This window comes from Chelonoidis abingdonii, chromosome 1 (assembly GCF_003597395.2).
Source record: "Chelonoidis abingdonii isolate Lonesome George chromosome 1, CheloAbing_2.0, whole genome shotgun sequence".
Classification (NCBI taxonomy): Eukaryota; Metazoa; Chordata; order Testudines; family Testudinidae; genus Chelonoidis; species Chelonoidis abingdonii.
This window is the reverse complement of record NC_133769.1, coordinates 359,195,377-359,207,305: the sequence shown is the minus strand read 5'-3', so window position 1 is coordinate 359,207,305 and position 11,929 is coordinate 359,195,377. Positions and strand designations below refer to the sequence as shown.

Sequence of the window (11,929 nt, the reverse complement as noted above, 5' to 3'; positions counted from 1 at the left end):
AGGCTCTTGGGGGGTTTGTGGACCAGGAGGGTGTGTTGTGGAAGGGGTGGAGAGGGTGCCGGCTCTAGGACATGAGTTTGGGTGCTGGATGCAGGCTGAGATAGGGGCTGGGGGTAAAGGAAGGGATGAGGGGTGCAGGTTCTGGGACTGAGTTTGGATACAGGCTCTGGGCTGGGGGTATAGGCTCTGGGACTGAGTTTGGGGGCCAAAGGACAGGTGCAGGCTCTGGGATGGGGTGTGGAGGGGTGCAGGGCTTACCGGGAGCTCCTAGGCAGGGCAGGCTGGGAGTCTCCATATGCCGCTACTCCCAGGCACTGCCCCCACAGCTTCCCATTGGCCGCAGGGGTGCTTGCGGTAGGACACAGACCCATCCCCCCCTTGGGGCCACAGGAAGGGGACGGCAGTCATGTGGAGTGAGCAGGCAGGAAGCTGCTCAGCTCTGCTGTGCTGCTGGTGGGAGTGGGGAGCCCGGGCTGTTTTAAATGGCCCGAGGGAGGTGCAGGGTGGGGGGCACCCGGGGCAGACAGCAGGGCAGACAGCGAGGGAAACATCCAGCCTCAGACTGCTGGAGCCGGGCCCGTGGTGACTGCGCACCAGAAATATTCCTGCTGCCCAGGCACCACAGGCCATAGATCTTGCCACCCATGAATAGTATTAATGAGTTGTGTGACCCCAGCTTTCGTTTGACACTCTTTGGTGAACTAGAATATACATACTGTACCAGAAATAGGACATTTGGAGTTCACTGTATTAAAAATGCAAATGTTCATATACTATTTTGAGGTTGTATGGGGTTTCTTTAGCCGGGTGACAGGATTAATGCAACCTTTGGAAGGTATTAGGAAAATCAAAGGGCTTTTTGGAACAATATGTGTGAAGTGGATTTCCTACCAAGTACTTTGAGGCGAGAGAAATGCAAATTTTTCCTACCCAAGCCAAACTTTTGAAGATACATCATGTGGAGAGAGATCATTGTGTACTAATTACCTGCTTCTGGAAGCTCTACATCAAAGGTCCCTGAAAGGTATAAAGTGTGGACTGAGTGTGCTTGTTCTCAGCTGAAGCTGTGATGACCTTATAACCACAAGGAGTCTCGTTTGGGTGGTGGTTTGAAGGGCTACCCATACCAGAATCCATGTTAAGGTTTGGGTGATCTCTGGTAAACTTATTAGCATGCACGTTGGTTCTTTTAGGGTTTTTAATATGTTTTTTCTCTGTAGTGCTTTCCCCCTTACGAATAAAGTAGGCTTGCTTAGAAAGACCTGTGTGGTAATGAGAATGGTGGGCAGTCACACGGTTACCCAGCTCTGAAGAGACAGCAAGCAGGGGGTGCCCTTGAGCAACCCGGCTGTGCTGGGAATAACACAGTGAAGGCAGGGAACTGTGGGGTGAAATACTGAGGTCAGAAAGGAGCAGGACGCAGCTGGGGAGCGGGTGCCTTTAGCTGGACCACTGAGGAGAAAAACAAGTGCAGCGCCCTGAACTGTGACCGTGAGATAGGGACTGACACCCACGGGGCCGAGTTCATCCCCTCAGAGCCATGAGGGTAGTGTACTGCCAATGGATGTCAATACACCCAAGGAGGCGGGGGCGAGAACCAGGCTGAGGCACATGGATAACGCGTGGAGTAGCGAGGAGGCTTCTGCCTGTGGTGGAGCCTGGGTGCAGGGTTAGATGCGAGTAATAAGCCTTCTCCCTCCCTCCCCTGGCCATAGGCACGGGACCAAGCCCCTCCCTCCCGAGGGGACCCGGCTCCCTCGCGCTCTCGGCAAGCGCGTGACCGTCACCTCGCCGGACAAACGGTCACAGGCGGCAGCGCGAACGCCCTGCTCCTGTCAGCAGAGCCGCACCGGAGGGAACGCGCTGTCTGCGCACGCGCCGGTTGGCTCAGGTTCGGGGTCGGTCTGGTTTTATCCCGCTAGGTGGCCACCGGCCCGGAGCAAGGGCAGCTTCCCCGCTCCAGCCGCTGCCGCCGGCTGCCGTTTGGTGGAGGCTCCTCGTAGCTGGGAGGGGACACTTTGCCACATAGGCACTGCGGAGGGGAGAGAGAGCGGCCGGCTGTGGGCGGAGCTTGGCAGGAGACGAGGGAGCTGAGCTACTCCCCTGACAGGCTGTGGGGGGAGCTTGGCAGGAGAGGGGGGAGCTGAGATACTCCCCTGACAGGCTGTGGGCGGAGCTTGGCAGGAGAGGGGGGAGCTGAGATACTCCCCTGACAGGCTGTGGGGGGAGCTTGGCAGGAGAGGGGGGAGCTGAGATACTCCCCTGACAGGCTGTGGGCGGAGCTTGGCAGGAGAGGGGGGAGCTGAGATACTCCCCTGACAGGCTGTGGGCGGAGCTTGGCAGGAGAGGGGGGAGCTGAGATACTCCCCTGACAGGCTGTGGGCGGAGCTTGGCAGGAGAGGGGGGAGCTGAGATACTCCCCTGACAGGCTGTGGGCGGAGCTTGGCAGGAGAGGGGGGAGCTGAGATACTCCCCTGACAGGCTGTGGGCAGAGCTTGGCAGGAGAGGGGGGAGCTGAGACACCTGAGCAGGGAATTGGGGGAGCTGAGATACTCCCCTGACAGGCTGTAGGGGGAGCTTGGCAGGAGAGGGGGGAGCTGAGACACTCCCCTGACAGGCTGTAGGGGAGCTCGGTAGGAGAGCGGGGAGTTGAGATACTCCCCTGACTGGCTGTGGAGAAACAGAATCCCCCGTCATAGGCAGCAGGGCTGGAGAGGGGTGAGCCCAGGACCTGAGTGCAATTGCCCCTGCGCTGGGAGAAGTCCTAACCTCTCTCAGCCTGGGCCTCACTATGGTTCTGAATGAGACCTGTATCTCACTCGTGCTGATGACTGGCACCATGATGTTGGTAGGAGGGTGCCGGAAGCTAACCCGACATCATATGCACTCCCGACGCCCTCGCACCTTTCTCTTGGAGCTGTTTGCCACTTTCCAAATCTGTGCCTGCACCAATGAGCTCCGGCTGCTGGCCAATGTGCAGCCCAAGCCACACGTTGCCCTTGCCCTCACCTATGGTTTTACTGTACTGCATGGATTGACTCTGACTGGCAGCACATGCAACCCCTGTGGCACCCTGCAACAAATCTTGGATGGTGGGATCTCAGTCAAACAGGGCGGGCTGAAGATGGGAGCTCAGTTTGCTGGTGCAGTGCTGGCCAGAATTTACATCCACTACATCTGGTCCATGGGGATTATCGAGGTTCACTCTGAGGCACTGGCCGAGGGCTGCAGTAATCCTATCCAAACCACTGAGACCCAGGCTTTCTGCATAGAGCTTCTCTTCTCCACTGTGTTCCAGCTGACCATACTGCAATTTGAGGCTGTTAAACCCAGGCTCAGAGTCCACCTAATTGCTCTTCTCATTACTATGCTGGTGTATGCAGGTTAGTTACCTTTTTTTTTTTTTGTCCATGATTGTTTCAAGTTATAGATATTTTTGAATTATGTGATGTGTTAAAAAATGTGTGCATACAAAATTGTTTCTGTAGTACTGTTGTTGTGCTTTACAGTGGACAAAATACACTGAACAAAGACCTTGATCCAATAAGCTGAATGGGATAGGGATTCTTCATTTGGACTCTGAATAGATGTAAAGGTCTACTTGCATAGATCCCTTTCCAGGATTGGGGCCTGAGAATGAAGTGAAGTGAAATCTCTGTTCTAAAGAATTTGCAGTCTAAAACACAAATGGGTAAAACTAAGTAAAAAGAGTTTCTTCAGATGGTTCTTTTAAATATTTTACTAAAACAAACAGAAAAATCCTTTCATAATACAACTTTATATTACATGACATCTTTCATGCAACTTGTGTCAATAAATTTGCATCAGTTTAGCTGCATCAGGGGTTCTCAACCTTTTTGTTTTTGAGGCCCTCCCAACATGCTATAAAAACTTCATGCCACAACCACTCTTTTTCTGCATGTCCAGTAAATTAAAAGCCAGAGCCTATGTTAGGGGGGTCAAGCAGGGCAATTGCCTCCCAGGTCCCCATGCCACAGGGAGCCCTGCAAAGCTAAGTTGCTCAGGCTTCCGCTTCAGTGCCAGGTGGTGGGGCTTGGGGCCTCAGGCATCTGCCCCAGTGACAGGGCTTGAACTTTCCACCCTGGGCTCCATCAAGTCTAATGCTGACCCTGCTTGGCAGACCCCCTGAAACCTCATGGCCCCCCACAGGGGCCTGTACCCCTGGTTGAGAACTGCTGAGCTACATCAATGTGCAAACCCTTAACGTAGTTATACTACACACAAGGAAAGCACCGTTTACACCAGTGTGATTTAATTAGGTATTTTACACTGAGACCTCAGGTAAACCATGACTAGACCCCTGCAAATCGGCAGATATCCATAGACTATGTTTGCAGATTGGCTGTGGATACAAATTTTGTATCCATGCAGGACTCTAACCATGACCAGGAACAAATGTCTCTCAAATATATATGGTAGTATTAATTGGCAATCAATTAATTCAAGTTACAGCACAACCAGCAATTCTAGTCTAAACAAGACCAAGAAGATTGGAGCAAGTCCATGAAGATTTCCAAAAACAGGTTTAGCAATTTTGAACTATATTCTGAAGTGAGTTTTTGAGAACAAAAGCAACATGGTGATGCTTCTTAACAGATTTTAAGTGTCTCACCTGAATCTTCCAGCAAAAATCTTAGAAGAGGGGTGTACTCTAGATTATAGTATCCTGACATGAGCATAAAATAGAAAACAAGATTCCTGATTACTAACATTCCTCTGCTGTCTAGCAAATATATGTGTAAGCCAAAGTATGGGTCATGTCATGTCATCTCCTAGTATCTGGTTCTCATAGTGGATAGTAGCCTGTTACTGCTACTAGTTAATTAATGGTACTTTTGCACTGTGGATCTAATGCTCTTGGGTTCCAGCCCTACTGATGATCTATGCAGGAGGTCAGTATGGCTCAACCTGATGGAATGTTTATATTATTTTTTTTTAAAACACTGGGATATTACATATTTAAAAAACTACATGAGAAGAACATTAAGGTCACAAAATCAATCACTCAAAAGTTAGGAAATTCTAGAACTAAGGTTGCCTGAGCAGTCATAATTCATTCTTCTTTATGTAACATTATGATACAATCGTTAATTACATGATTACCTGCTATTTGTTTTACTGGATCCCTGCCTCATTTAGTGCACAGGATGGACACTAAATGAGGCAGTGGGTTGCAAGAAGAGAAAGAATGGTCTTCTGCTGTTAAGGCAATTGGACTGGGACTGTGGAGAGCTGAGTTCTCTTTCTGCCACAGTCTTCCTGTGTGATATTGGGCAAGACTGTTATAATGCATATATGAAAAGAGGCTGAATTATGGTTGTCCAGGCAAACTTAATTATGTATTTCTTAGCTTGAATGCTTGACTTTGAAACCTTAATGTTCTTTTCAGATATTACTGAAAATTATGTGTAGGTGAATGAGATAATCCTCAAATATAAAAATCATGAGGGATGAGTCCAAAAGCTTGTTTTAGGCTTTGGGATCCTAGTTCACAACGCTGAATGAGGCAGTGGGTTGCAAGAAGAGAAAGAATGGTCTCCTGCTGTTAAGGCAATTGGACTGGGACTCTGGAGAGCTGAGTTCTCTTTCTGCTACAGTCTTCCTATGAGATATTTGGCTGCAGATTAATATTGATAAATTATTAAACTGGGCCATTTTCATTGTCATGTATTTCAAACATTCAGTTTTTTCTCCAACAAATACCAAACAGATTAGACCAGTGGCTCTCAACTAGGAGTCTGGGGCCCACTGAGGGGCTGTGAGCAGGTTTCAAGAAGTCTGTCAAGAGGAGCCAGCATTAGATTTGCTGGGGCCCAGGGCAGAAAGACGAATCCCAGCTGTATGGGGCTGAAGTCTGAGGCGGTAAGCCCCATTACCCAAGGCTGACGCTGAAGTCTGAGCAACTAAGCTTTGTGGGGCCCCCTGTGGCAGGGGTCCCCGGGCAGTAGCCCTGATTTCAACCCCCTAATGCTGGTCCTGGCTTTTATATGCAGAAAAATAGTTATTGTGGCACAGGTGGGCTGTGAAGTTTTTGTGGCATGTTGGGGGAGCCTCAGAAAGAAAAAGGTTGAGAACCTCTGGATTAGACCATAATGTGGAGTAATAATTTGCCATTTTAAAAAAATTTTACATTGTTTTACTTGTGTTATGAAAAGTGTACTAAATCTGTGAATTTGAACTAAATTAGATGGTTTGTTTTTAAAAGCCAAATCCTGGGTGTGCTTTTCAAACTGACATGCTTCAGTAATGAATCACCCAGAAGTATCAGAGTACGTTCCTTATACGTCAGGCTTCCACCTAAGGTGAATGTTTTATGCCCTAGTAAACATTCAAGAGCTTTGTGCTGCAAATGTAGGTGTGACTATACTCTAAAAAGCGGGTTTTTTTTAAAAAAAGCATTTGTTTATTATTTGCTCCATAACAAATTTGTTTTGCGTACAATTTTTTTAAAGGATTTTTCCTCTATTTTTTTTTTTCTGTTCTGGACAGAGATTGTATGCTGTAAAGTACCTAGTAGCATACTTGGGGACAATTCATAAACCCTGTTTATCTTTGGTAGTTATAAGGCAATTTTCACTTGGGCACTTAATCATAAACTGCTATCACCAATTTTTTTCACTAGGATCCTAGCTGGGTTATTTCCTTCTTATATATAATTACCTGTAAACCTGGCCCAAAAAAGTGGTGTTACAGGTATACACCTCAATTTATTTTAACTGCCACTAATATACATATCAGATGGGTCAAATTAACTGCTGATGATGTACAAGAAAGTTAGAAAAATCATCATTGTTATTTGTAAACTGAATGACTGATAGGGAGTGATTGAGAGACAAATTTGGAAGCCCTCAATGTCATATTCTTTCATTTTCTGAAAGTACAAACAGCTTTTTATAAAACCCAACCTTTTCTCCCTTGTTACTCTTCATATAGTATTTATGGAAGTGCCAAAAAACTCACGAGTAATTGGTCCCATGTAATTTAGGTCTTTAAATATTTTCTGTTTGGAAGAAGGCACTGCTATTTAGAAAGCATAATGTAAAAATGGAAATACACCTTCTGTATCTTTCACACCCCATAATTTTCACAATAACCCTCAGTCTCCCTGTCCATCAAAATTCAAGGGCAAAGAGCTTATTAAGTGATGTGCAATATTACCATTATTTTAAAAAACATACTACAAAATATTACTATTGTACTGTGAAGTGTTATATAGTATTAAAACTACACTTGTCAAACTAATAAAGGATATTTTTATGCATTATCCTTATGTTTACATGAGACCAGTAGCTCAAAATGTGGACCTTCAGGCATGTATCATCCTTGAATGCAGGGAGCCCAGAGAGATGCAAATATGAGAGCAAAGTTCAAGGTTGTTTGAGGTACCTTAACTTTGCATTTCTATATTTTCTGGTGTTCCTTTCTGGTTTTGTTTTTAAAGTACAACTTTAATTTTTATAGCTTGTAGATTTTTTTGAAAGAGCATTTTATTAAGGTTCAAATTAAATTTTTGGTTTAGAAATAAATATCTCTATATTTAAAACTGCCCAAAAGTGTGTGAAGAACCTTGGAGAACAAACAGAAATACAGTGATACTGCCTTGAAGACTTTTCAATTGAAAATTTATACTGTATGTAAAATAACCTTTTAAAATGTTTTGTTAATCATTATCTGTATAACAAAAGATTATAGCAGTTCTCCATTTACTAAGCAAAACTAGCTATGGAGGACTACTGCTTAAACTTCTAATACTCCATTATCTACTATGCTATTATCTGGGTTGAAGAAGAGCTGATCCTTCATTCACCAAATTTGGCTATGTAGTCCTCTTCGGAAATAGCAGGAGAACAGGAGCCAGAAAATCTCCTACTCCTCTGTTTTATGAACATTAAGTTGTTCTAGCAGCTACAGTATTATTAAGAGGAGGGGACAAAAGAAAGCACAAGGGGAAAGAAGCAACAAAGGATGGAGGAAACAGGAGAACAGATGGGAGAGGTGAGAGGGTTAAAAATCCCTGGATTGAGGATGTGGGATGGAAAGAGCAAAGAAGAAATTGAAGCAAACTTTTAGGGTGAGAATCTTCTTTGTTTCATTACCGTTTCAGGTGACTCACTTCATTAAATTAGATCACTAGCCAAAAGAAGGTCAAAATATAATTTACCCCCCTAAAGAGTAGTTAAAATAGATCAAGCTAAATTGGGGAGCTCACCAGTTTTGGTGGATACCATTACAGGTCTGGACATTGTGAAGTAATGTAGTGCAGCATCATGTTGTGGTGATGAGTCACTGCAAGGAAAAGAGAACACTGTAAGGATGACAGGAAAAATGTCCAAAAGCAGACCTTTGGTCAGCAAAACAAAAGTGTAAAAGTGTGTAGCTGGGTAGAGGCACACACATATCTCTGCTTTTCCACACTTCCATTTTGACCATGATGGACATTCTGTTTTAATGTAAAAACAAATAAGAAGTGGGACCTGGGGTACTTTCCCAGAAAATTTTGTAATATATGATGCAGTCATACAATTTAGAAAATCAAGACATTTAAAGAGAAATTTTATGTTAAATCTATGTATTTATTTTTCCTGCCTCTTCCCATTAGGGGTTGCAAGGCACTTTCTCCTACTGCTGCTACCACTTCAAGTTCCTTTGGCTTGTGAGTCCCCACTTCAAAGGAAGGGAGGACCTTTGGGGGAGCACTGGTCCCCCAAGAATAATTTCTCATAGCTTTTAGTGGAGGAATGGGAGCTGTGTTCCTGTACAATAGCTCCTACCCCTAAAATTGTTGAGTTCTTCCTTTGAAAAAGTTTGTAGGATAGATCATAAGAACATAACATAAGAATGGCCATACAGGGTCAGACAAAAGGTCCATCTAGCTCAGTATCCTGTCTTCCAACAGTGGCCAGTGCCAGGTGCCCCAGAGGGAATGAACAGAACAGGTAATCATCAAGTGATCCATCCTCTGTTGCCCATTCTCAGCTTCTGGCAACCAGAGGCTAGGGACACCATCCCTGTCCATCCTGGCTAATAGCCTCCATGAACTTACCTAGTTCTTTTTTGAACTCTATTATAGTCTTGGTCTTCACAATATCCTCTGGCAAAGAGTTCTACAGGTTGACTATGTGATGTGTGAACAAATACTTCCTTTTGTTTGTTTTAAACCTGCTGCCCTTACAGACAAGAATGAAATTAAAACCCTGGAAGTAAAAAAATTTCTGTACTTTTTGCATGATAAGCTAAGAACCCTCTTTAATATTTTTAGAAAAGCTTTTCTATGTTGGAAAGTTTCATAACTCTTTTTTCCGTGTATCTCTTTTTACATATCTCTTCCAGCTCCTCCTCTTTTCTTCCTTTTCCAAATATAGAAGTCTCATTTTCATGCCTGACCTGTTCTGGCCAATCTGAATTGTCCATTGTTCCTAATGAGCAGCCTAAACATGTTGTATAATCTACAAAATAGCATCCTTCATTCTAGTCATATATTTACAAGAGTTCCATGTCTGCAGAGATGGCCATCTAATATTTAAGGTCCTGCCTTGTATTATGATGGCACAGGAAGGTAGGGAAGAGGCGAGTATATGCAGGCCATATGCTTACCAACATCAGGATAGGATCTCTGCTTAACACATGAAGTGGCATAGACTACTGGCTAGATGATGGAAACCAGAAGACAGCTAGCATACATGCTTTTTGACAGAATGGCAATGTTTTCCCAGTAGCACATTTCCTTCTGTCTTTACCACAAGCTGCAGTTTTCATTCCTAGAATTACACATTTTAAGACAGGATTTCACTCTCAGTATCTAATTCAATATTTCTTATTAAATACTGGTATAATCCTGAAATATTCATTACAAATACTTTGGCTCTGGAACATCAAACACTAAGATGTCAGAGTTATTTGTCTTAGCCGAAGTAGATACTATGCTTGGTGATATAAAAACTTCACTGTGAAACATTAAACATTTTGATTAAATACTAAACAGAAAAAGTATTTTTTCCTCATGATCAGCAGTGATGTTGGTCTGTTGTCAGCAGATATTGGAAGATAAGAAAATAATACACTGCCATCACTTTAAATAGGCAATGTACGTGCAGCATTCAGCTGTGCATTGTGGGAGCTACAAAATCGAACCACCCCAGCTCACTGAATAACTAAGCTAGAAAGGATAGCCATGTTTTAAAGTCATAGAAATTAATATGAACTTCATTTTATATTGCCAAGCTATATTATAAGCAATGCTCAAATAAGCCTTCATAGGAAAACGATAGCTCAGAGGATTGTCAATGGGTAAGGCTGCATTTTTGTCATGGAAGTCTAAGACTCCTTGATTTCCATATTTTAAAAATAATGGTAATTTTTGACACGTGGGAATTTTGGCATGCAATAACAAACAGTTAAACCAGTTTCACTGAGAGCTCAGATATGTGGGCAGTGGAGCGCGGGGCATCTAACATATCTCTGCTAGGTTTTTGGTTTTTTCCCTGAAAAATTTCCCATTGGTGCAACTTCACCATTGGTATCAATGGTGGGACCACTAGAATAGACAAAGCTTCAAGCACCCACCACCATTTAAAAGTATGTTTACACAATACAAGGAAAAATGCTGATGGACTGTCGTTATTTTGTCTTCGTTAGCGCTCCCACCATTGTAATAATTTATGAGGTGCATTAGTATTTGCAACAGTTGGAATTTTTTAAAATCAGAAAACAGGCTAGTTTAGATGAGGTTTTAGGTAATGGGATCTCTAGCAACTATTTTATTGTGTTTGATTTATGATGACATTAAAATGCATACATTTGCTATTTCGTTTTGAGTTTGTGGTGTGCCATTTTGAGGAAGATGGGTGAGTATAACAGATTCTATGATCTCTATGGTTTTGGGTTTAAGACATCACAGAATTTACTTTGTGGCTTTTGAATTGTCTGCAGTGGCTGAAGCAGAAAAGTGATGAAGAAGTGGCAGCAGCAGGTCTAATCTGTCTGCTTTACTGCTCTGCTGCTACTACAGAACTGAACTGGAAGTACTGGGATAGCAAATATAAATAGTTTTACATAATTTTATTATAAAAAAAAGTATTTTAAAATTAAAATAGTGCGTCTGTGACTTTTGGCCTTCCCCTTTACTATCAATTTGTAACTTTTACCCTTTATCCTCCATGACCAGGCCATGACTTTCCGTATAATTACCATGATAACCTATTAACCCTAATAAGGGGATGTAGTGCCTATGGACTCTGCATGGCTAGTTTAGTTTAGCTCAGTTCAGATGTGACAGTAAATTGTTACCATCTGATAGTTTATGTGAAATAAGTTGGGTGGTCTCAGTCTCAGATGGTTCAGAGAAATGAGTGGACAAAGTGGTAAACAATACCATCGACCCTTCAGACAACCAAAGGCACATTCAACTATCATTCTCTTCCTGCTGAGCCTGTAGTTGAATGCTCCTTGGAGCTGTCAAGGTGGCAAGTGTATGGCTTCATGAGCCATGGGAACAAAGGATAGGCCAGGATCACGAAAGGCATTTCAAAATTCCCAATGGTAATCTGCCGGGCAGGAAAGAAAGTTCATGCTTGCAGCTTCCTGAACAGTCCTGTGTTCTTAAAGATGCAAGCGTCATGCACCTCTCAGACCAGCCCACACTGATGTCAGTAAAGAGTTCCCAGTGATCCACCAGAGCTTGCATAACCATAGAAAAGTAGCTCTTTCTGTAGGATAGGTGGTCTGGTGCCAGAATAAGGATATGTATGCCATCTGTCACCCCACCACTATTCAGGAATCTCATTGCTGCAGATCCATCCATTATGTTCTGCATATTGCTGAGAATCGATTAGCATAGCAAGAGTCGATTAATGGCCCTGAAAATTTGCATGATAGTGGCCCCTGTGGGTTTTCCCAACTCCAAATTGAT

At 43.7% G+C, this 11,929-nt stretch overlaps 1 protein-coding gene across 2 annotated transcripts in view; it reads left to right on the top strand.

The window, feature by feature from the left end:
• Positions 1-2,489: 2,489 nt before the first annotated feature.
• Positions 2,490-11,929, top strand: part of AQP11 (aquaporin 11) — a 31,726-nt gene continuing 22,286 nt past the window's right edge. Inside the window, exon 1 of one of the 2 annotated variants that reach the window (XM_032770866.2) lies at positions 2,490-3,383. In XM_032770866.2, coding sequence (XP_032626757.1) covers positions 2,792-3,383 — 592 coding nt within the window. In that variant the 5' untranslated portion in view covers positions 2,490-2,791. The remainder of the gene's footprint in view (positions 3,384-11,929) is intronic. The other variant, XM_032770865.2, reaches the window with a different exon arrangement.